At 39.4% G+C, this 26,773-nt stretch overlaps 1 protein-coding gene across 1 annotated transcript in view; it reads right to left on the bottom strand.

The window, feature by feature from the left end:
* Positions 1 to 7,338: 7,338 nt before the first annotated feature.
* The window catches only part of TAFA5 (TAFA chemokine like family member 5), a gene marked incomplete at its 3' end in the record, with an annotated part of 414,395 nt that continues 394,960 nt past the window's right edge, over positions 7,339 to 26,773 (bottom strand). The window contains exon 4 of the mRNA XM_082487711.1: positions 7,339 to 7,386. Within this exon, the coding sequence (XP_082343837.1) occupies positions 7,339 to 7,386 (48 nt within the window). The remainder of the gene's footprint in view (positions 7,387 to 26,773) is intronic.

The following is a 26,773-nucleotide window of genomic DNA, read 5'->3' as shown; positions in this document are numbered from 1 at the left end:
TCATCTTTGCCACAGTAGCTACAATCCCGGGTGCCTGCAGAAGTAAAATGACATGCCTGCAAGCAACTTTTCCAGGAAAGAGGTTGCTTATAAAATCACAAGGAAAAAAGGTACCAGGCAGGATATTTGTTGACCATAGTCTGGATTTAAGCCTCATCAATAAAAAAGGAACAGTACATATACAAATAAAGGAGGATTCACGTAAAGCATGGTTCCGTTCAAGAAAGCCTATTTCCTGGTGTGCTCTCTCCCATAATCTGTTTCCATTAACATTTGTGCCTTAATCACCACACCACATCTTTTGAAAACCATTTTAAATACACATACTTGACCTCACTGTTAGAAAGCACTGACCTGTGTACTGACCATGGGCTATCTTCCTCAGGAATTACAAAAAGGAAGTCAGAGTGAATAAAGCTGAACAGGTTCTAGCCCCCATGGGCCTAAATTGCTTTTGAAAATGATCCTGAATGTTTTGAATGCTGTAGTGTAATAGAATATTTACTCAGTAAATATCACTCAGGTGTCTTTCAGTGTAAGTATGATAAATACAGCATCACAAGATTCAAGAGGAATGTCTGCCCCTAGGAGCAAGGAATGATGATAGGTTTTGCATGTGATGGGCAAGTAGTCATCCTACTACACATCTCTTCATCCTCAGCATGCACCAGTCTCATCTTCCACATTGTCTTTGAAGGATGTATCCACAAAAGATGTTTCTCACCAAGAACGAATTCAGAAGGAGACCTAGTTTTCTTTTCTTTATGAAGTTAACTTGATTTGGAATTGCTGAAGCACAGAGAGAGTGGAAATTGGCAAAGCCATTTTGCAGCTATTTTCCATAGCAAAGCGACACTGTAGGCATGCAGGATTGACAGGAATGCCTAAGGTCAGACCTGCTCTCAAAGAGCTCAACCAAATGCTCTCAACAAGCTCTACAAGATGTTCTGGAAAGACTAAGATGGGACAAAAAAATGACAGAAATGTTCATAGATGTGTCATGCCCTCTGAGGACTGCATTTATGACCCACTAATGCATACTCTGTCTTATTGCTGGTATGACTCTGATACTTGTTAGATCTAAGAATAATATATTTTTGTAGCATTTTTCCATATTACCTGTAGTAATGAAAAATAAGTAATTGAAAATACAAGGGAAAGGTACTGTAAAAAGAGGTGTTGGCAGCTTCTTATCATAGAATCATAGAATGGTTTAGGTTGGAAAGGACAGTAAAGATCACTGAATTCCAACCCCCCTGCCACAGGCAGGGACACCCTCCACTAGACCAGGTTGCTCAAAGCCTTATCCAGGCTGGTCTTGAACACTTCCAGGGATGGGGTATCCACCACTTCCCTGGGAAACCTGTTCCAGTGCCTCACCACTTGCACAGTAAAGAATTTCCTATCACTACATGCCCAAGTAGAAAGTCCTTCCCCAGCTCTCCTGTAGGCCCGGGGAATGGCAATCTTGTTATGTCTTTTGAAACAATTACATTTTAAAATTCCCCTAACATTTACTTCTTTCCCTTGGACTGGGTGTAGCATCTAAAACACCTTTCATGCAATGTAATTTTTAAACTGCTCAAGATAGCGCAGGATATGTGCTACTCCTGTATGACACCTGCAGGCTGTCTCAAATCTCAGCTCCAAACTCAAGGAGACATAAATGGATGCTTTTAATCACAGCTTGCCTGTAACAAACACACTAAAATGGGTGGGAAGAGTGGAGTCTCAGCTCCGTTTCCTTCACCATCAACCGACAATGGGCTATACTGCACAAAAGGAGGTGAGTATTGTTCTGTCCCATACAGCTGCCTGAAGTAAAGTACTGCCTGTCTGTGGTGCATCCCAGGGACATGAAAAGGAGCTCATATGTGGCCCAGCACCTCTTATAGCACCTTCCAGCTTCCTGCAGCTTTCCCTGTCACCAAGGTCTATCTTGCATTATGATGAAGGTAATCTCCAATTTATCTCTAAAGCTGATTTGGGGCCCAGTACTGCCCACCAGTTTAATGCCCATGAAGTGAATGAAACGTTCCCACTCAACAGGACAAACAGGAGGTGACTGAGAGACAAACTATGATCTGCACTAGCATACAGCAACGTCATAGCCTTGTTTTGATCCCAGGAAAGTAAATGGAAATCATGTACCTCCTTATGAAAAATTAAAGGTATAAAAGGCACATGACTGATCACCTGAAAGCTTGAAAAAATCTTAAAAAGGGAAAAAGCCCAAACCTAAAACCTATTATCCTGCTTTTAAACCTCTTCTTCCTAGTTTCAGAGGCACATCCATTCATTTATTTTCCTCTTGGAAAGAAGGAAGGTGAAATTTAAGGCTTTTCTGCTGTGGGTGAGTAGCTGTCAAGGGCGGCAGATGTATCAAAAATTTCTCTGTGGTTTTGAACAGCACTTCCTCCACAGCAAGACTGGTTTTAACATTCATGTTGTATAAAAAACAAACAAACAAAACAAACAAAAAACAACCAAAAAAAAGAAATAGCCAACTGAGTCTGGTGAAATTTCATTTTGCTTACATATTTATATAAAAAATGAAAGTGAAAGCATTCCATATGCAGGTCTATGTTGCTAGTGGGAGCTGTGGTCATGCTAACATCAGAAACACAGGACAGTCCTATGAATTATGATATATGTATTAAAAAAAATCTGCCATACAGACCTAGCTGCTTAATAGCAAAGGCTGCATATTACTTTGCAGAAGATAATTTATTTTCTCCTCTTTCACTTGCTAGCAGTGCAGGTGTTTGACCAGATCTTCTGAGGACAGGAAGATACCCAGTAGAAACCAAATATCTGTAAGCCTTTCAGGGGAATCCCTTTCCGTCTTCTTCAAGCACATGTCACAATTACCACCTGCTGACTGACATTTAAGTGGAGTAAATGAGGGACAAAATAAGAGGTGGAATGGCAGACTGTCCTGTGTTTCATAAAAGGTTTAAAAAAGATTTTGTTTGGACGGGAAATCTTGCAACACACCTCAAGTTAAAGCATGAGTCTCGGGATCTTTAAATGTGTACTACAAAAAAAGAAAAAAAGGAGATAACTGCACAATTAGAATATGAAGAAGTTTTAATATTCAATTCTACTAATAAGCTCAGGGAATGAAGAGTTCCTCCCAAATCTGATACTCAGCAGAGTGACGAGTCCTCCACTCAGCTCCTGACCCGCTATTTCTGCAGCCCTTTGCCTCACTGCAGTGTCTGGCTGCTCACGCAATGGTGCTGGAGGGGAAGGATCCCCACTGGGCATCAGAATAGATAGGGCTCAACTTACTTACACCTAATAAAAAAAAAATCAGGAGTTGCATTCTGTGCTTACCACTAGTGACTGAAGCTTTGTTGATCCTGACTTTGGCTGTATGTGAGGGTGGGGAAGGTTCTGTACAAAAGTCTTCTTACGTGCTATAGATTGCAGACTCCAGGCCTACAAAACCTTCTACTGACAGAGGAGTATAGAGAATTTTGACATCACTAAAAATCATGACAGTGACCCAAGGAAATGTCTGTATAAAAAGTTTTTTAGCAGCCACAAACAATTACTACAGTGCCTTTTATCACTAAAGTTGTTTGAAAATTCAGGAAAAGCCTATCACAAAGATTCCTTTTTAACCCCACTTTCTTTGACAAAAGACATTCAATTTATAAAAAAAGCTTTCTAAATGTTCTCCTTAGACAGTGTCGTTTCCAAACTTTTATGTTATCTGGACTTAATTTTGGTTTCTGTCTTAGACAAGCATCTCCCCAATCATTCTTATTTTTTCTGGCAGAATAAAAAAACCATTGTGAGTAATATATCTAGAGAAAGTAGATGACTGCCATTCTTAATGATGGTATCACCAGGACATTGTTCAGGCACTTTGGACAACACTTAGGAAACTTATAGCATATTTCCATTGCAATATGTACTCTTGACCTAAACAGAGAACTTCAGTTTCCATTCAAAAGGCAGAATTTTTGAACTTTCTAAAACATTTGGACTACATATACACACATGATATTCAAGTTTGAATGCAAAAATAATTCTTTTAATTGAATCATTTATTTGATGTGCCTGATAAGTAAACAGTCAAAATGATAAAAAAAGTCTACAATAACTGTATTTACAAATCTAAACAATATTAGCATACAATCAATTCTTTTCTTTACATCAGTTGATTTCATCTCTCTTCATCCTTTCTGTCATATGCTTTGTCACACAAGTGGAACAGTGAGATAAATCAACCATTTATTTGCTCTATTGCATAAATCTCACAGCAATAAAATGGAATTGATCACATAAAGAAGTTTAAGATGGGTTTCAGTGAATTCTTGAGATGCTGTAAATTAATCATGCAAGCTTATATTATATTTCCTCAAGGGAAATATATTTTAATAGATCTTTTCCAAACATTTTCCTCCTTTAATATATTTATAAATGTTGCTACTATTCTTATTTTTTTTCTAAGACGATTAAACCATTATTTTTCCCTAGTGTCGTGTGTTGCAAAACAAATCAAGAAAATCTCTTCATTACTTAGGAGAATATACAATAAAATCACTGGGAAATTTAAAATAAAGGTATGAATATATCTTCAGCAACAATTAATGGATTCTTAACCTTTGTTGAAATCAAAATAGATGACACTGCAAGAGCACCCATAAAAATGGAAAGCCATACTATATGTAGCATGTAATGCTATCCTGGGATAAGTTGTAAAGGAATGAAAATTGAGCTAATCATCTTGTCCTTTGCATCTAATTGATGCTGTCCATAATATAGTATTTTAAACCATTAAAAATTTATCTCATTAATTTCAAAGTTGCTTGATTTATGATACTAGAGAGTATAGTCTAAATTCCCATCGGGAAACTACAGATTAATGATTTTATGCGCACAGATGTAATTTAAAACAGGATTGCTACTAAGTCATTAATAGATACTGCATGAATATTGTTAGTACAAGTTCCTCTTCGCTGTCATGTCTCTCTTTTGCAGAGATATGAACTCAGAAAGTGCAGTCTTTGCTTGCTCTCGAGCTTCTCTACTAAATCTGTCCAATATCTACTGACTTGTGCAAATCATGACAATTCTGTTCTAAGATAGTCATCACTCTCCAGGAATATGGAAACAGAGCATGAACATTCTTGCACTGGTCCCCACAACGGAAAGGAACATCAACGAAAGTAAAGATCTAGGTTAAACCATGACTGTGAAGATGAAAGCACCTTCCCTATCCCCAGTCTTAAATAACTTATCAAACCTGAGTAGTTTATTGTGGAAATACAGGATTAAAACATCTGAAACCAGCAACAGATAAGGTAATATCCATTCCTTTAATAGTTCAGTAATATATGATAGGTTTAATCTGCTCTAAGTATTACTTCTGGAGTGACAACTTTTACATCTGTGTGGTTCCTAATCGCCAACCCTTAAAAAAAGTCATGTGTTGTTATTATTATTGTTGTTATTGTTATTATTGTTATTGTTTTCCTTTCTTGTGAACAGCTGGCTGGCCAATCCAGCCTGAAACACTCCATTGTCAGATAATCAAAGTCACCACGAGGCTGATTCACCATAAGGTGGTTTATATGAATGGAAATCATGCATTTTTTTGGCATGGAACAAGGCCAGCAAACTTTGTATCTGATTTAGAGTACAAACTCAGGGTTACTTGTGTACAGTGACATGAATACGGTGAAACCTAAAACATGTTTATGAGACAAACTGCTAACAGCATGGAAAATAACATTGAACTTTGCTACACAGAGTAACCAGTGACAGTAGTAAAGAAACAGGAGGATTTGTATGGGATCCTGTAATAAAAACATTTTCTTTATGTTTCCATAACATAATTTGGTTCGCTGTTATTGAAAGGAAATCCAATCAGATTAAGGACATGGTAAATGGTTTTGGCAGTATTTTGCCTTGTAACCATAATTTAAAGAGACTGACCGACAATTCCCCGTCTTTAGACAAAAGAGGGTACATGTAAAATAAAACAAAAGGATGAAACAGGATAACTGATTTCAATAGTGAAGCCAGAGCCAATCTGCTAACTCTTTTACTTTGATTTCTAGACTTTCCAGATACAGAAGTAAAGGTGTGCTTTCATTATACACTATGCTATCACAGCTATATAATTCACTCTTCCCCTTCTTTCTTGCACCATACCCAGTTGCTTATTCATTTGTTTCAAATCTAATTATACTGCAATCAAAGATGGAAGTGGAGAAGCTCACTGATCTGATAGAAAATGAACTCATTAAAGAAAGGGAAAAAAGACTTTCTGTCAGATTAGTGAGCTCAACCGATTTATGCAGACAATTGCTAGTTGCAAGAGAAAGACATGAATTTCCAGCCAGGCCTAGAAGAACCTCCTTTTCAGAGGCAACGTATAGCTGTACTGAATTAGGCGCAGTCTTACAGTACATCCTGAAAAAGACAAGTACAAGGATAATGACTGGGAGATGTAAGAAGCTAGAAAAACTTAGTGATCAAAAGTTGTTTATCTTGAACCTTTTACATAAGCAAAATAACAATTGCTTTCTGCATCAACTTTCTACATACAGGACCCAAAGGAGACCACTTCATCAGATCTGTAGGATTCCCATATTGGAACTGGCCTTGCCAAGAGCCATAAGCTCCAGCAGAATGTTACTACACTTGAAACAATTATCACACAATTTCAAACAATGCCATACTCATGAGGACTGGGTTTCCCATCTTCCCAGGAACCAGCTAGCTATTTGCAGACTACCATTTATTTCATAATACAATCATTCATTAAGTAAAATTAACTTGATTGTACAAATGCTACATACCAGATGTTAAGTGGTCTTCCTAACTTTTACTATCTCCTTTCCTCTTCTCTTTATATGAGATATCGCTTCCCACACATTTGGAATTGAAAGTTTTGCAGATAAGTAATATCTCATGTCATATGTGCTGCTTATGCAATGGCTGCTGATCATTTTAGGTGATTTCTATATTAATCTGTGCTGTTTTTCTATATTAAAAGGAAAAGTAACAGTTGATATCAAGGTTCAAGAATTTGTAATTTTAAAGAGGATTCACAAGAGTCATCCAGCATTCATGAAACATGTTCCAAATAAAGTTTAATGACGAAAAGAAGTATTGGCCTTTGGTCCTTTTCATTTAACAAGCTAACAATGCTTCATTTTCTTTGCCAGCAGTGAGAACATTTTGATTTACAGTGGATAAAACAGGATAAAATGTTTACAACTCAAGCTGGACAACCTTTCTTCAGAGACAGACTAAGCATACCCAGCTCCTGGCTAAAGAACTTTGAATTTATTGTCTTATCAGAGGTCAAGCTTGTCAGCTATTGTTGTGATGGCTCAACCTGTACTGCACTGTCCACAGCACCTGGGATGAAAGGATTAGTGAATCACCTCTTTCCGCTATGTGGATCAATAGATAAAACACTCTCACAGATGCCTCTGAAGTTCCTTCAGATTATGATTAATGAGTTCATGTTTTCCTGTTGGCTTTTCAGCTCCCTCACTATAGTTTGAGCTAAGAAAAACCCATAGTTTCTTCGCTCTCAAGAAGCCTAATTTCCAAGTTGTTTGATGGCTGGTTCATGAACAGCATATTCCCTTCCAGAGAATGTGTTCATTTTACATGACCAAGATGTCTGGGTAAACTCACCAGATGACTACAGGAAACAAAACCCAAGGGAACATGGCTGATCAAGCATGAAAATGAACATTTCTGCCCTAAATTTAAAAAGTCATCACGTTACCTTTCAGTCCAAATAAGGTATTTCTATTGGAAAGAACTCTTGTCACGACAAAGCAATACAGTTAAGAATATATCACACAGCCCTCAGTGAAGTTCATTACTACTCAAGGAATTAATGTTGTTAACTAGGAATATGAATGGTTGTTTTAATGCTTCTTTTGATTTGCTTAGCAAGAAGAACTTGGCAATATCAAACGTGCTACTGGAAGGGGTGCTTTTAAATCCATGTGATCAGGTTACCATTTGGGTGGTAGCATATGTACAGAAGGATGTACTTTCATATCACCTAAAGGCAGTGATTTTTGCCTGTTTATTGAAATATTTTACTTGCACCTTCTTCCAAAAATGTACACTGTTTTCAAAAGAAACTTCAAACTACAAGTTTCAGTGTAAAAGTTGACTTACGGAATTGAATTACTATGTAGCTAGTTTTCCTGCATTCAAGACCAACTGTATCTTCTTTCTATGACACGAAGCATTGTTCTTTGACAAAGACATTGTTTTCAATTCAACAGCTGCTTCAGGCTGTATAAATTTAGAAACTATTCTATGGTGCAAGATAGGATAAACTTGTGGAATGGCACATACCTTACCCTAATGAAACACATAGAGACACCAAAGAAAATTCCTGAAGGGTATATGTGTTGACAGTGCCAGTTTAAGTAATCAAATCTTGTTGATCCACCAAGACTGAAAAATCTTGAGGGTTTTTTTTTTTGTTCACTGTCAGATGTCTTGCTTTTAAATACTGTGACAATGGTGAAATCTCCATTCTTTCAGAAGCCAGCAATTCTGAGCATGCTACATACTGTCGTATTGAAGTGACTGAAGCAAAGCCAAACATCATATTTGTCATCATATTTCTGCATTTCTTTTCTCCCCTGGCCCATCATTGGAACAATTTGTCCTTGTCCTTTTCATAAAAAGCTCCCTTTCCAAATCACCCCTCAAACAGAACAAGCTGCCAAGAAGACTGAAAGGCACATACAGCGCGGTCATGATAGGTTGTAATGAGTGCTGTGGGTGTTAGCAATTACAATGGATGCATTTGGTGTTCCAACTCAATGGTACTTTTCAAGATGATATTTGTACACATGGCTACTTGCAGTCTATATCGTACATCTTAAATAAGGATTTTCTGTAAAGTATACTAGGCACACCGACCAAGAAGGTATAATATTGTTTTATTAGCAGGCCACTGGCATCATTCATTTCGGCATCACTTCACTACTGTTTTTTCCTGCATTACATTCCGATGGCATTTTCAGGCTGAGGTGATATACTGATTTCTATGGGCTACGTATATCTACCATATACAGCATGCTACATCCCAACAGCGGCGCTCGGGTTTCTTTATGGCAATTTTAGAAGGATGTATATAGGATTTAGTATGTATACCTCGATTTAGCAATTTAAATGTTATCAAAAAGTAGTGTTTTTACCCCAGTGACAAGCATTTTCAATGCCCCAGCATCCTTCTAGTTTGAGGGAGACATTTTGTTAAGCACACAGTGTGTGCTATAATCCTGTTAGAAATTACAGAAATGCTGCCTTCCACATTTCCCATATCTAATACAAAAAGATCTTTCACTGTTCTGATGGTATGAGAGACTGTCACCTGTGACCTCCCCACTCAAGCACCCTCCAGAGGAGGTGCTTTCTAGGAGCACCTCTGCCTGGTCAGATTCTGAATCAGCAGCCCTCGAGGAGTACCTCAAGGACAAGACGGTATATGGATCCATCTACACCTCTGACTCCCCTGTGAGACCTTCCAGTTTTTTTCTCATAAAGAAGCATGGGAGTCTCTGCCCCTGCATGGATTACTAGAGGCGGAAAGACATAAGAGTGAAGAATCAGCACCCCCTGCTTCTTATCCTGGACTTCTCTGAACATCTACAGTGGGCTCCTTAGTTCACCATGGTGGATGTGCAACGGGCCACTATGAGCATCCTATGATGCCATTCAGTGCCTGCAATGCCCGAGCCATATTCCAATATTCTGTAAATGTTGTCCTGAGGGACTTGCTTTGTGGCTATGCCATCATACGCCTGGATAACAGCCTGGTATTCTGCACCTCTTGAGAGGTATGCATTGATGGCGTCAGGACATTTTCAATCACTTGCAGCAGCCCTGACTCTGTGCCAAACTGAAGAAATTCTCCTTTCACCAACAGACGGTGGAGTTCCTGGGGTAACTGTGGGCAACATTGACTTGCACATAGACTCCAAGGAGACTGATGACATCCCAAGTTGGCAGCCCCCTTCTAGCACAGGTGCAATGTTTTTCAGGATTTACCAGCCTCTAAGGATAGTTCATGCAAGGGGTTTCTGGTATGGTGGCTGCCATAATGGCACTCATCCGAAAGAAGGCTTGATTTTCATGGATGCCTTAAGCACCAATAGCTTTTGAGAAAGTAAAATGGGTATTTACTGTAGTTTTTATCCTAACACCAGTCTTTTACTGTAGAAACAGATGCTCTAACCTGTACCTTTTTCTCTGGGTAGCTAACCCCACTGAGAGGAATTATGCCTGAGATAATGAGCTCCTGGCAATCAAAGCTGCCTTTGAGGAGTGGCAGAACACCTGTGAGGGGGCAGAAGGACTGAAAATGGTGATGACCACTGACCACAGCCTGGAAGAGTATCAAGGGATGAAGTGTCTCTGTCCCTACTTTGCCCACTGGGCCTCCTTCTTTTTGTGCTCCACTTCACTCCCCTTTGGTGTCTAGGAAGCAGAATGTCAAGGCAGATGCCTTGTTATGGAAGAAGGACCCAGACTTGGATGTACACCCCATACATGCACCTTGTCCTCTTTCTCTGAGTTGCTTCAACTGCAGCCATGGCAGAGGATAAGCTCATAGCAGAAGTTCACCAGGCCACTGCAAATGACCTGCTTCTGGCCCATCACTGTGATGGCATGGCTTCCATCAGCCTGTAAGCAGGCAGGCAGGTAACCCTCCTCCAGGGACTGCTGCAAACATGGCTCCTCCAGTGATGCCACAGTGCACCTGAAGCTGGAAATGAGTTTCAGCCCTTGAAAACCCAGTCTTGCAGGTAATGCATGATACAGACTTGTGTGGCTGATTAAGTTTGGGTCTGTAACATCTGTACTTGCACCAAAAGGCCTCTGCAAAGACCACAGGGTGTCTTACAGCCACAGTAAGAAAGAGGAGCCACAGTGCCTCGGTGGTATCTTAAGATCTCTGTCTAATCAAGCTATAGATGGAAACACCTGTATTATTGCTATAGCTCTCATTGGAGCAAGTGGGTAGGAAGATGGATCAACATTTCCATCTCTCTCTCTCTCTCTTCCCACCGTGGATCCAGGATACAAAGGAGAAGAAGAGACCTTTCATTTTCACGCTGTGGGTATTGGGTCAGGGAAGGGGGGGCCCTGCCATTTGCATTGGCCCTTTGAGTGCAGCGCTGTTCTACTGAGAAAGGACAGCTGCCCTGGAGTCTTTGACAGATTTCCTCCAGCTGTGCTGGTCCCTGGCCAGAGATCTCCTTCTTACTTTTTCACTGCGGGCTTAAGTTTTGAAATTTTATTATCTCTCACCACTACTTCAGTGCACACGAGGTAAGCATAAAGGGAGAGTCTTCAAAATGTCTGTTGCATAAGTGCCTGGCACTCACGCTCTGATGGACAGTTTCTTCTCTCCCTTACATGTGAGATACCCTGTTCAAAACAGAATTTTAAACAGTATTTTACTTGCATAATCAATATATCTCTACCACATTATGACTTTGAGATTATCCAGCATCAAATTTCTCATTTCCTCCAACAATTAAACAGACAAAGTATTTTCCACAGGATCTTCTTTACTTTTTCTTGATCTCATGCCATAATGTAACAGAAAAATCCTTGTGCAACACGGGTTTTATCGAAGCTTCATCATTACCACTACAGGTATCTTAACAATCTATTCGCTATAACGAGCCTATACCTCCCAACTCTTTCCTTGGCTTGCCTACACCCTTCATTCTGTGTTGCTCTTTCTGACTTGGTCAGACTTTTTCTGATTGGAAAATGGAAGCTGTCTAGCACATACTCCATTTATTACTATTTTTAGTCCACAACTTGCAAAAAGTCTTGGCAAACTGTTGATACAGAAAAAGTGTTAATTGTAAAATAAGTTTTCTGGTGAATTTTCTTTGGATCAGTCTGCGATGTTTTGGAGCTTTGCACATTGGAATATCTCTTAAGAAAACCATAACCATTTTGATTGGACTATAATTTCTCAGAAAAGGTTGTATACACTTAAAGTAACAGCAAAATCCTCACAGTTGCACACAGAAGGTGTAAAGACACAATGTGAAAACAACATCGTGGAAGAAATAAACTGCAAGTGAGTATGTAAAATAATGCAAATTTTAATAGCACCAGTTTTCTGTAATACAAACTGTGAGGTGCTATTAGCAAAACGAGCAAAGATAAAAAGAACAGTAATCTCATAAACACAGAGAAAAAGTAGGAGATGATGTAAACAGAGTACTGAGAAAAGAGCAAAGCCTTTTTTTGCAGGCTCGGGTCATGATTTGTCTAGGAATATCGGTACAGAACACTGGACAATGCTGTGGTTGTGCTTAGTCATGTGGAAATTTGATTACTGCAATGACCACTTATGATTTCTGCCTTGCTAGCTTGACAGTGTCAGCTGGTAAGTGTACAGGCCCTGAGATTTTGACCACACAGCTTTGTTGCTGTCACACTTATGCTGGTCAATAGCAGCCTCCTGAGCTTTGGCTCTGCAGCATTTTGTACTGTAACATTTCAGGCTGACATTTCCTGTAAGGCACCCGAGTCACTGCTCCTGCAGACAGTACACCTGAGCTTTCCTCCCTGGGCAGAGTCCTTCCCGGTGCTGTTTCCCTGTATCAGTCCTTCCTGGTTTACCAATTGCTTCTCATTATGCCCTTCTGAGAGCCGGTAGGATGCTAGGGATACCAGTCACTGTCAGCTGAACCACCACCAAACCTTATTCCCAACTCACGGGATATCAGGTGAAATTGGAAAGAAAGCTTTATACTTCTCTGAAAGCAAGAACTGTAATTTTGCTCAGTCCTTAAAAGGTCCTCACAGGCTTGGAAACTTCTGTCAGCCCTTCATTTCCCACATGTATCCACATAGTATCAAGATACATTCTGGCATGTAAGAATAATTTTCAACTTTTATAGAAGTGGATTTATGAGATTTGCATAGGAGGAAAGACACTTGGCACGCGTTGTCTGTAGTCATTTTTCGTATAGGGATCTCCTGGATTCTAATGTATAAATACATACCATCTTGCCAGTTACACAGCCCTATTAGACTGAACAGAAAATATGTTGGTCTGGGAGTCAGTTTCAATAGCGACTTTGAGCTCTGGGTCAGAGAGCTTGCTTTAAGTACCATCTGTATCTCGGTTATCTCCAGACACAGCATAGGACATTTTTCCTTCTTTCTCCAAGGATTGAATGACCTTCCGCCTGACAGTCATTCAAGTGATTCTCTTAACGTTTTAAAGTTAAATGCAAAACATTTCTCAGAGTTATTTCCCACTTGATACTATACACATGGCTACATCTGTTATTCTTTCCTCGTATTTCCCCCTGGCACTTGAAGGACAGATGATAAATCTGGGCTAGATTGTATCTGGCTTTGCATGGGCTTGCAGTGAATCAGACGAAAGGGTACAAGGAGCTCTTCCTGCTTCCTCGAGTATCCAGGCAAGGGGCAGACACAAGAGACAATCTCAGCCCTGATTTAGTAGAGCTCTGAATGTGCACAATTGGTGTATTTAATATTTATAGAAGCACTGAGTGCCAGAAAAGGAACTAAGGTCAGCAGTGATTGGGTCAGCAGTGGAGTTAGGTGACTTTTTTTTTTTATGAACTTCACTCAGAAATACAATCCAGAAGAGGCCAAAAATACAAGCAAATATAGTTTGGATTTCTTGACTAGATTTAGCCTGCACTTCAAAACCAAAGCAAACCCAAAAATTCAAGTAAAACATTTATCCACACCCTCAAAAAAAGGATGCAATGACGATAAAATTAAATATTCTGTTTCCGTTGACCCTATCGACTTTTTCAATTGGATCAGCAAATTAAAAAAACCTGTTTTTTACACAGTACGGGCTATGAGAAAGGCCAGTGCTCAAGGAACACAACTTGTGCCCTTTAAAAACAGCAAAGGAATACAGGACTGTAAGGGTCCATCAGACCCCTGAATATATCAATTTCATCCCTTTCATACACCAATTGCACCAATCACACTATACAATAAAACTGGTTATATTGCCTTAGCTCACTTCTCCTATTAAGAGGCTATTCCAAAGCTTACTTCTATTGACAATCAGAAACCTTTTATTTTAAGATCACAGTTGTCCATGGCTACTATTATCATCTAATTGTTCTTGTACCAGTGTTGTCCTTAAAACAGTTCATTCTCTGTCGTATTTACTTTCTTTCCTATCTCTAATGTGCAATCACATACCCTCACAGGCTTCAGTTCTCTAGACTAAGCTACAAAGCCTATTTTTTTCAAAAAAGAAAAAAAACAGCTTATTTTACGAAAAGGCTTTCTTCCGATTATTATGGTAACCCTTTTCTTTACATGTTCCAGTTTGAAATAACCTTGAATGGTGAGTACAGCTAACCACAGCACTCTAGATGAAGTTTCATTTGTGTCTTGTGCAATGGCATTAGTGCTGCTTTTTCATTCCAGGATGTGGTTCTCCTGGTGCTTCCAAGGGTAAGTAACATTCACCTTATCACAGCAACTCATATTTGTTGGAAGGCCTGATGCAGAAGTGACAGAGTTAATAACAAAAAAAAGCATATGAACAGAGTATACTCCTGAGGAGTTGGAGGAAACTGTTATAATAAGACTATTAACTTTGGGTTAAAGGAGAAAACAAATAAAAGACAAGTGTTGTTGCTAAGGCTTTGGGTCAGATAAGCTAGATTAAAATAATATTCGGTTTAGCCTTGGGAAAAGAAAAGCAGCAAATTGGGAAATAAGAGTTATTATTACAGTTAGAAATAGATAAATATAAATAAGATTAGCTAAGTAGTTAAAACCAAATAACCAAGGATGGAAACAGTCCCGCATTGTGACTATGGGGTTATGATTGAAGGCAGGGGTTAGGCATTTTTAAGTTCTTTGCTTAGTGTCTCCCAATACGCTGTTGGATTGCTTAGCCACCAGTGTTTCTAATAAGGATGCGGTGTCCACTATCCAGTTTAACTTCACTTCTCAAATAGAAAAATTTGAAAGCATAAAGCTTTCTATCTGGGACACTGAAACTTAGAGTCATACTACCATTACTGTTCAACATTACTTGTACTGAAAACAAAACCAAATTAATCTAATTTGAGGGCAACAGTTGTACTACTTTTAATGTCCTTTTTCTCCATTAATTTTGTATTTGCATAGCCAATAAGCACATTTTCAAGTCTAATGCCCCATAAAAGTTTCATTTCAGTTTGACTTCTGGAAATTCTCAATTTATTCTACAAGATATAAGATTTTACATCCTTTTCAGTTTCCCTGTTTAATCCTAATGTCTCATTTGTATTGGTTATTTATCCAGTTTTGAGCTTTCCTGCAACATCTTTTAGCTCTCTGCTTGGGATACATGTTCAAGAACATTTTTGGACATGCAAGACAAAGGACTTCCAGGCCTCTACCACATTCAAGTGAAACGTTAATCTGAGAGCTGTTGCCTATATGGGTAACTAATTATTTTTATCTACCTTAGCTTGCCTATCTGAAACAGATACCCTTCATTACAGGCCTCTATTTAGTCTTCCATTTAATTAAAACTCAATTATCTTATGGTCATGCAATCCAAGTCTATTTTCTACAACTGACATTTTGTACAATGTCCTCACTACTTAAAAAAAAAAACAACTTTAAAAGCAAATCAGCTTTGTTGGCTCATTGGTGAAGGAATGTGATCACATTCCGAGGGAACTCATTCTTTATGAGTAGTTTTTGGTCAGAAGCTCTAGCCAGGGAATTAAACAACTCTACCAATGATTTTCCCAAGGTACATGCTGACAAGATTTTGCGTATTCAGTCTTAAGAGTGAGGTGGCATAAAACTCTTTCATGGCAGGTAAGCTTCTTTGAGGCATTCACTTCACTGACTGAGAGCCAAGGTTCTCGTATGCTCCGGGGTGATTACCTTCCTGGGATGCCCACAGCAGTATCGCTGGGGCTCTACCTACACTCTTCGCTCAGAACCAGGCACAGTTTCAGTTCTGTTGTACTTCGCTTCTTTAGTTTTCCACACTGCAAAGCAAGGGCATTCTCCCCATTGCTTTTATCTTTTCTTTTTTTTTTTAATTTTTTCCCTTTTTCTTTTTCTCTCTCAGACAATGAAAAACCATATTCTGGAAAAAACCTATAAAATATAAGCCTGAGTTTTAAATAATAGAGACTATGGACATAATCAATTATCATGTGTTTTATCAGCTTTTTAGTAGCCACGCTGTAATAAACTAATTCCAAAGCTGTTTCAAACTCCCTTACATGCAAGATGAAGCAGGGTACTGAATAAAAGATAGGTATCTGTGAGATGCAGAAGGAGTGGCAATAATACATTTGTCTTACTTATTTTCATACTAGGCTGACGCAAAGGAAGTCCTCGAGAATTAATTTAACAAATGTTGTGCTCTTTTGCATAGCTCTGTAGTCTAAAAGGAAAATTTCTGTGCGATGCTCTTTCTCTGAGGGCTTTGGGTTTTCAGCTATGCAGTTTTTCTTTTGAAACCATGACTTTCTTTTCAAAACATCCAGTCAGACTCAGGGAAGACCCCATTATCGTTCCATGGACTGTGTGGCTTCACATATTGGTGCTGAATGACAGACTCGATGCATTTCATCAGTATGGGTGCACACCAGTACATTTTAGCACAACATTGGGAGGTTATACCACAACCGTAGTAGGGGATACTAGCAGAACACTATTAGCATTAAGAAATATTCAAAACAGATTAAGATCACATAGCCAAAGACTACATTTTGCACAGAGAGCGCTACCCCTTTCACTATCATGGTTGCCTCCATCCTGACTGAAAACAAGCAGTTAAGCGCATACTTAGTTTTCTGTCAATATGCATGTGCCAGTCTGAAAGCAGGACAGTGAATCACGTTTCCCAAAATTAATTGGAGACGACTGTTCTTTGGGGGCACTTCTTCAATATTATTCCATATCCTTTCACCCCTCATGTGGAGTCCTGTTTTACACTTGTGTAATTCCAGTGTGGCACTCAGCCTCTGTAATGAGACTGCAGCATGAGTAAAAACACTTACAAGCAGATTTTTATCTTCCTGTAAATTAGCGATTCTGCAAGAATGTCAAATGGTCCTGCTAAACACATTGAGCTGGCCATGTCTGAAAATTAACTTTCTAGTCATTGCTCCAGCCCACGTGGCACTTGACAAGTGCTACAACACTCAGGAAAAACCATGTTAATTATCACGACTATTATTTATATCTCTATTTCTTGAAACACTATTCAGTCATTAAAGATAGTGAAAAATGGCACTATCCAGAATGAATGTGAAATGAATATTCATAACGCAGCTAATTGTCACTGACATCTCAAATTTCATTATAATTTCTGTTTTGCTTAGCACTTTCTCATACTTGCAATAAGCCCATCACTATGCTATTTAATTACTGACTGTAACAGAAGTCCAGACAAAATCACATACGGGCAATAGGAGTCTACGCTTCATAATCAGCTATATAGTTAGGATGTTTGTTTCTTACATAGGTATAGGTGTATTTATGTAGCATAACAGATCTTAATATGCTTAACAGAAACTCCCACTTTTTTTTAATAGGCATTGCATGTTTTAGTTCACAGCAAATCTAATAATTCAAGAGTTTCTAAACTTGTTAGTGGAACTAAAAAAAAAACTTTTCCTTTCTACTGGGATATTATAATAGGCTTTATTTCTTTACTCTGTGCATTTTATCATTCCTTTGAAAGTGCAAGTAGGAAAATGCAACTAAACAAAAGGCCTTGCAAGTGAGCCATTGTAATGTTTATCAGTACCATTATTTTTCTTGCAGGCTTGCTAAGCTCTTAAATATGTATTTGTATCAAGCTAATTTAAACCCATGCTTTTTGTATAATATTACCTACTTCACATACACATAGACAATAAGGGAGCTTAATTTAAAAATGGCTACAGTTATAAAGCTGGCTATATAAAGCCAAAGGGAGATTATCTTAGCTTTAAAAATTGACTTGGGGCAAATTAACACAGTGAACAAGCATATTAAATACTTACTGCTTCAAACCATACTGATTCTTACTGCTGCTCAAGAAAGAGCTAATTTAAAAAATTTCTCAGACTTTAAAGAGTGCTTCTCTCATAAATGCTTACCTTCTCAGCCACTATTTTTTGAAAGGCATTAAAAAAGGAGCTGTTTATCGGCAGCTGTTTAAATCCAGCAGTTTTGACCAGAGAGCTGTGATGAGGGAGTCTGTCACAGACAGGAAAGCAGTCGTCTGGGGAGAAGAAATTATGATGGTTTGATCATGATGTATTTACCGGAGTTCCCGGGACTGTGGGTCAATGGATCCTCCTTTCTGTAAATGGGAAGAAGTCGTCCCCTAACTAGAGGGCGGTCAAGCCACGCTGAGCTGCAGGCCTAGCTGCAGAATGCCCACTGATTTCTTCTGGTAATAAACGTCAGCCTCCGAAGCTGTTATTTACAAGCTCTCTCTGTGGTAGCCCTGAGATTCCCAAGGCATCGTTGGTTGCAGCATTATGCACAACAAGTTCTTTCAATCGGAGCAACCAAGGCAACAGAGACCGAGCTGACAGGTCACAACCCTGTAACACTTCATAGCGACCGACATTCTTTTTGTTTAAAGGACACTTTTAAAAAATCTAACCCATTTTAATTTTCCTCAGAAAATGTTTGCGTATCTATTAAATACAGCCTCTTTCAATTTGTCTTAGGTGTGTTATCATTCTTTCTTCTGTTTTATGCTGCAGAAGATTCACAGATGTATATAAGCAGGAATGACAAAAGAGCTGAATGTATGAGAAAGTTTTTGCCTGATGGTACATTTTCATTCTCTAAAAAGGGCGACAAGGAAACTTTGGAAATTCTTTAAGGGGAAAAAATCCATGCAGACACTCAGTTTAAAAGTGAAGCTGTCTCTATGGGTCTTAAAGAAGCCATTCATGATTATTCCAACTTAGCTAAATAGTGAATGGAAAAAATTCCAACAAACACCTATATGAGAAGCACATCATACGAACAAAGACTCTTGAAAAAGAATTGCCTGGTGACACTCACAGGCCTAGTTAGCTGCCTCCTTCCTAAGAGGGACTAACAGTTAATGACAGTCTGTCAAAAAAGTTCTGCTGGAGGTTATATTTTATACTTGTGACATTTATAACAGGGATGTAGGAAAAAAAGCTGTTAATACTGGGAAAAGAATGAGTGAAGTGGAAAACCACACAAACGTCCATGGGATCAATTTGCTAATCTTCATCTCTACCTACAATCACCAGTATTTTCTTCAGCCCACGAAGCAGCTAGCTGTCTGATGCATCCTTATGCAGGAGGACTGTTTAAACATGTTAGATATAAAGACATATTTTAAGTGAACTGAAGAACACATCGGTAAGCACGTATTTAAATGACATTTTACACAAGATTTTAAACAAGTGTTTCCTTGAACTCAGTCCTTCATCACCAGTTAATCAGCTGGGACAGAACAGCTACACTGTGGGAGTGTGGAAGTGTGTGAAACAGGGCATAAGATTCAATTCATGGCTAAAGTACTCCCAAAGATGCTGGAGTCACTGTTAATGGCCTGGATTCTCCAGGTAGATCAAAGGCGAAAAAAACACAGACAAGATACCTTCAAAATTCAACTGAACCACGGAAATAAGAAAATGTTCTCAAGTGAGAACAATCAGGTTCTGTAGCATCATGCATTCACTGCATTTTTTTTTAGTCTTTGTGATTTGGAGATAATATTTCAAATGTGATCTAATAGTAAACTGGTGTTGTCTTTTCTTCTTCAGTTCACAGTCAGACTGGTCCAGGAGGAATGTGAAGATATGTTTTAGAGCCTTTAAAAAACACATGAATTTTAATGAGAATCCCTAAATTTCCCTTTGGTGTGGTTGATACTGCTTTTCTGATTATAGCAAATGTGGAGTGATGCTGCTATTAAGTTCTGCAGGGCTCCAAACTGACAGTACTGAACTCACTATGGGAAAAAGAAATCAGTTGTCAGAAAAGAAATGGACAAATAAATAAATATACTGGTGGAAGTCACAGAAAATTATTCTGCAATAATGTTACTGGAACTGCTGCAAAAAGCATGGCTTTAATCTATTAGAGAAACCCAGTCAATGAAAAGACGAGATTTTGAAAAGAACGAAAAGGGGACAATGTGAAAGCAATTATATACCAGTTTATGAGCGGTTATACTATTAAACTGGTCCAGCTGTCATGTGTGACCTCACCTGTGGAGTAGATTTTTAAAAGCTAAGCAACAAAGAGAACAAAACGTAGTACCTGTAATAAACAAAATGCAGCAAAAGATTATTTAATTGCAAATTGTGATCAAGGAAAAGAAAGACAACAAAAAGTAAGCCAGGAGGTAAGCCCTTCTCCTCTAAATGTCCCCTGTTCTACTCAGTACCTACTGGGTGTTTTAGTTCAGGTAGTAAAATATCACCTCATCTGGTGATGAGATTCCTCTCATTCAGGTGTAGACATTGAGGTGAATGAGATTTGACTCACAAATTGAGACACCAAATTTAGGTATCTTCATGTGAATTAGATATCCAAGACCTCAGTCTAGTCAGCAAAATACTGGAGTTTCAGTCAGCTGTTCAAACACAGATGTCTATTGCCTTTCCATTTAAAATGCGTTCTTAGGGTATCTGAGACAACCTCATGGGACTAGCAGGTATCACAGAGGACTTCAGGGACAGTCTTCTGAAGAAGAGGCTGGAGGCTAGCAGATATTCCTGAGGCATCTCTAATAGCATTAGAAATCTATGCATGGACAACTGAAGCGCAGCTTTAGTCCATTTGATCAATGGATCCAGAGAGCTATTCAACCCACTCCAAAGTGGACATCTACAGCAGATCAACTGAACTGTTCCCTACATGCCCTTGCAGAGGATCAGGATGAAATCAGCGTTATTAATTCAATGCTGTGCATCTTATTTCTTCTCTGCATACATATTAAGTGGTTGGTTAAAGGTTTTTTCTGCAGTGCACATGTTCTAGAAATGAGCCAAGCCTTGGATTCATTACTAACCAAATGAACTTCCACAGCAGTAAATTTTACAATCTAGCAGGTAAATCGTTGGAGAGAAAGAGAATTATCGTCTTGTCTTATGAAGTCACTTTATTTGGAATACTGTGTTCAAATAAAGGTACTGCATTCTTAGATTGGCAAAATGGAAGGAGTTTTTCAGAGAAAAAAAAAAGAGATTAGGAATAAATGCTTAGATCTTTACTTCTTAAATCACTTAAATATTCCAAAGTACTCAGTGCTTTAAGTATCATGGGTCAGTGATGAAAAGGAGGAATACTATCAGCTTGCAACAGTAGAAGTCCCAAGAAAAGAATGGAATTATACTATACAGCACTCTGGGTTGTCATTAGAAGCCAGAGTGTGAAAAAAAATACAAGAAATATACAGAGAAACTTCCCGGTCAGTGACACTTTTCTAGTTATTCAGCAACTTTTGAAATGTAGAAATCCCACTCCACGGAATACTGAAATCCAAGCTTGATTTAGTAACAGAAAATCATAGAGTCACAGTAGAATAGTTTGGATTGGAAGGGACCTTTAAAGGTCATCTAGTCCAACGTCCCCTGCAATAAGCAGGGCCATTTTCAACTGGATCAGGCTGCTCAGAGCCCCCTCCAACATGACCTTGAATGTTTCCAGGGATGGCACATCTACCACCTCACTGGGAGACCTGGTCCATTATCTCACCACTCTCATCATAAAAAATTTCTTCCTTATACCTCATATAAATCTACCCTCTTTTATTTAAAAACCATTACTCCTTGTCCTATCACAACAGGCCCTGCTAAAGTTTGTCCCCGTCTTTCTTATAAGCCCTCTTTAAGTACTGAAAGGCCACAATAAGGTCTCCCCAGAGTCTCCTCTTCTCCAGGCTGAACAACTCCAACTCTCTCAGCCTGTCCTCACAGGAGAGGTGCTCCACGCTCTGATCATTTTTGTGGCCCTCCTCTGGACCCACTCCATCAGGTCCATGTCTTTCCTGTGCTGAGGGCTCCAGAGCTGGATGCAGTACTCCAGGTGGGGTCTCAGCAGAGCAGCACAGAGGGGCAAAATCACCTCCCTCAGCCTGCTGGCCATGCTTCTTTTGATGCAGCCCAGGATACTGTTGGCTTTCTGGGCTGGGAGTGCACAATGTCGGCTCATGTCCAGCTTTTTATACACCAGTATCCCCAAGTCCTTCTTGTCAGGGCTGCTCTCAATCCCTTCATCCTCCACCCTGTATTGACACTGGAGATTTCCCCAACCCAGGTGCAGTACCCTGCACTTGGCCTTGTTGAGGCTCATGAGGTTCACACGGACCCCCTTCTCAGGCCTGTCCAGGTCCCTTTGGATGGCGCCTCATCCTTCAGCTGTGTCAACCGCACCACTCTGCTTGATGTCATCTGCAAACTTGCTGAGTGTGCACTCAATCCCACTGTCTATGTCATTGATGAAGATATTAAACTGTTCTGGTCCCAATACGGACCCCTGAGGGACACCACTTGTCTCCAATCTCCACCTGGGCATTGAGCTGTTGACAACTACCCTTTGGATGTGACCATACAAACAATTCCTCATCCACTGAACAGTCCACCCATCAAATCCATATCTCTCCAATTTAGAGAGAAAGATGTTGTGGGGGACCGTGTCAAAGGCCTTACAGAAGTCCAGATAGATGACATCCGTATCTCTTCCCTTGTCCACTGATGTACTGAAAATGTATTTTAGAAGAGTGTCTGATATCAACAGGGAGACCAATGGGATAATCTGAAAAGCTCATCTATTAGCAGCAGCTATGAATTTTTCCACACACTATTAGTTGTCAGATGTTTTGTCAGAAAAGCAACTATCCTGATAAAGAAACAAGATTTGTCAAGAGAATACCAAATAACTCTTACTCTGGACTCACGCTGGTAGGCCTTTAGCAGCACTGCCTTAAATCATATCTATCCACCAATATTTCTGTTTAGCAGATGCTCATTGGCTAGTACTTATTTTGGACTGGCTTTAAAGTAGAAGATTAAAGGCATTGAGTATTGATAACTAAATTAAAAGGGCTGGCTGCCAATAGCTATAACAGTAAGTAATGAATAAAGAGCATTGCCTGCTCTGTGTCCTCTTGACCATGCAGAACAATCATTAAGAATTAAATGCTGTGATTCAGTCCCCCTCCTCCCTTTTCCCCAAGAGGCAATGCCTCACACACCACCAAGTATGCAGTACTCCGGGAACAAAGCCAAAAGTAGCAACTCGTTCTCTGAATGAGAACAGCTCAAAAATAGGTCTTGCCCAAGAAGGAGCAGCTGGGGGAGGGGAACAACAATGTTTCCTACTATTGCTTATAATGCACTTTTTTTTTTTAATGGAATGAAATTTGTATTAACAAATCTTTTATTGTCTTTCTTAAATGTAGTTCAGGATTTTGATGGAGAGGATACACTGAAAATATGTAATAAAATTATCCTGGTTCCTTTACTCTTAACTTATTCTTTCACTTTTGCAATCATACATACTGTAGCTAGAGTGATTTTTGTATAGGTAAGTCACAGCAACTGATGATGCGTGAAGTTTTGAAAGAAATACCTTCCACCATTCCACGCCCTCCTTCTCTTTCCCCACCACTCTGTGCCCCTGGCACATAAAAAAAAAAAAAAATCAGTTGCATGATACATATTAGATATATATCAGCTTTATACACATATGTTGGCCTATATGTTTGTATACACATAGACTTGTATTAACCCTTGTGGTTAACCTAAAGAGCTACGGTGATGATTTAAAGAAACTGTTCTACAGAAAACTAAAATGCAACTAAAAATATAGCTGAGAAACAGAGACCCCCTGTCGGCCTAAGTTTGCTGTCTTAGACTGGTTACACTAAAATAAGGGCACCGACTTTGTTGTAATTGAAAGTAGGAACAAACTACAACAAAAATTATGTAATGCTTGCATCTCTTCTTAAGTTACTTGATTTACTCTCGGTAGAATGCAACGCAAATTCTGAATGACTCCAGCAGTTACATTTTCAAAGGGTTTCTCTCTCTTCTGCTTACAGTCACCTGCTGAATGCTTTATATAGATGTTATTTACCATTTGGAAAACATATTGTGGTGTTTGGTTTTTTTTTTTTTTTCTATATGCTTTCCTTTCTAATGATGCTCAACATTAATGTCACACTCCTATTTACTCTGTTTGCATATCGACCTTGATGTCAGCACAACACCGGTGCTGGATGTGGTTAGTTAAAATTAGTTCCTTCTGTTTGCTGTGTAGCAACAGAGCATAAAATGCAGATGATATCTGAATCCTCCCAAAACAACGGCTATTGTTTAGTTGTTTTTAGATTTTACATCTCCATCAATAATTGGCAAAACACAAGTGGTATTGAATTCCGTGGGATTATACTGACGATTCATTTAATCAGGTATGTTCAGCATAAAGAAAGCATTAAACACTCTCCAGGCTGTGGCTGGCCACACATGGGCGTGCAGATGACAGAAAAAGCGACTCTTGCAGGTGACAGCCACAGGAATACTGGGGAGGGCAGTCAAGGTTAGCAGAATTGAGCTGAGCAGCAATAAACAAGCTCTGAACCGTTTCAAACTGTGGCTGAGCTCCTCCTCCAGCATCCCCTCTCCAGAGGTCTGGCACCCTCTGAAAAGGCTTCAGTATGTGACGGATGAATCAGAGAGTATTCCTTGAGGGAATTCCACTGTTGCACGGCTCCCCTTTGTCTCTTGTTCCCTCTGGTGTAACACAGTGCACGCAGTTACCACATTTATATATTCAAACCCCGGGTTTGCACACGAATACAGATGTTTGCATCTGCATAATGAATACACCTCCATTTTTCAACGACTCTAGCCTTTAACGTCTGATTAAATTAGGAGGACGTGCATTGTGACTTCGTATAAACTTCACGGAACAATTCTCAGATCAACAGTCTGTGTAGTTTAACCATTAACATACCAATGTCTTTCAGCTATTCCAAGTTGGGAGTTTTTTATTGTTTGGGTTTTTGTTAATACTCTACATACTGCAATAGGGCATAACTTACATATTTGTTAGAATGAAAAAAAGTATTACAGTGGGTATATGATAGTTAATAAAATACCGTGAAGATCTGAATGTTTTTCTTGACTGATACAGCTTTATAGATATCTGACTTTTTAAAACCTTGGAACAAACTGGACACTGTGCTCGCGTTGCAGTCACTGGAGGAAAAGAAAAACACATCCAGAGAGCAATCTGTCTTATTTTCAGATAAGCACCTGAGATAGGCCAGCACATTGCTAAGTGCTCATTTCTCTGTGTAAATTACAGGTAGAGGCTAGGGTGGATATCTCAGACTCGTACATCTACATTTTTGACGTCTGTGGTTAGAGAAATCAGCACAAACCCAAATGTCCAATGCGAGTTAAAAAATGTACCCCTGTGCTTGTCCTCCTCCCTTTTTACATAGACTTCATCACAGAATCAAGGAATCTTAGTATTGCAGAGTGGTTGAGGTTGGTGCGGACATCTGGAAATCCTTTAATCCAACACCTCTGCTCAGAACAGGGTCAACTAGAGCAGGTTGCCCAGGCCAGTGTTCAGTTAGGTTGTGAATATCTTGAAGTGAGTATCTTGAAGGATGGAGACTCCGCAACCCCACTGTGTTTGACCATCCTCAAAGTAAAAGAGTTTTTTCTTACATAAAAGTGAAATTTCCTGTATTTACATTTGTGCCTATTGTCTCTTCTCCTTTCACTGGGCACCACTGACAAGAGTCCGACTCCCTTCTCTTTATAACCCTTCCATTAAGTACTTACAGACATGGATAAGATCCACCTGAGCTTTCTCATCTCCAGGCTAAATAATTCCAAGCTTTCTCAGCCTCTCCTCATACAACAGATGCTCCAAGTCCTGAACAATCTTCGTGGTCTTTTGCTGGACTTGCCCTGATAAGTCCATGTCTCTCCAATACTGGGGAGACCAGAATTGGACACAGCACTCCTGACATGTCCTACCAGGGCTTAGCAGAGAGGAAGGCACTGCTGGTGACGCTCTGTCTAATGCAGCCCAGGAGGCTGTAGGGCTTCACCTCCAGGAGCTCTGCTGGCTTATGCACAACTTGCTGTCCAGCAAGACTCCCAGGCTTTATTCTGCAAAGCTGTTTTCCAACCAGTCAGCCCCCAGCCTGTACTGGTGTATGGGGCTATTCTTCCTTGGCTGCAAAAGACTGCATTTTCAACTGTTGAACTTCACAAGATTAATACTTCAACTCATTACAGCCATCAAGAAGTCAATTAATCCAGTCCTTTAAGTTATCCTTACAATCAATTGGAAGAGTAAAACTGCTTCAAAGGGCAATTCATCCCCCTGTTCCACTGAATAATGTCTGAGAGAAGGCGACACATCTCTCTCCACATGTGTGGCCAGTCACAGACCGGAGAGTATTCGATGTTTTCTTTATGCTGAACATGTTCACATGCTTTGCAAAAAGTCACTCTTAATGCCTGATGCTTTCTCATCTCAAGAGACTGTGGATACTAAATCTCTACTAAATATGGTTGTGATGGTGCTCAACTCTTCTTTGATCCCTGGTGTCCAAAATGCAAATGCTCCTCTGAGTGGCAACCTACCTCCTCTCTAAGGCATGTCCTTTATTTGCTCTCTTATTTTAGTCATTAGTTAGCTTATCCACTGTCTCATAAAATTTTACTGTTAGTCACAACATTTTAAAGGT

The sequence above is a fragment of the Vanellus vanellus genome (assembly GCF_965231255.1).
Source record: "Vanellus vanellus genome assembly, chromosome: 1".
Classification (NCBI taxonomy): Eukaryota; Metazoa; Chordata; class Aves; order Charadriiformes; family Charadriidae; genus Vanellus; species Vanellus vanellus.
Note: the sequence above shows the minus strand (reverse complement) of the source record. Positions and strands in the feature narration are given on the sequence as shown.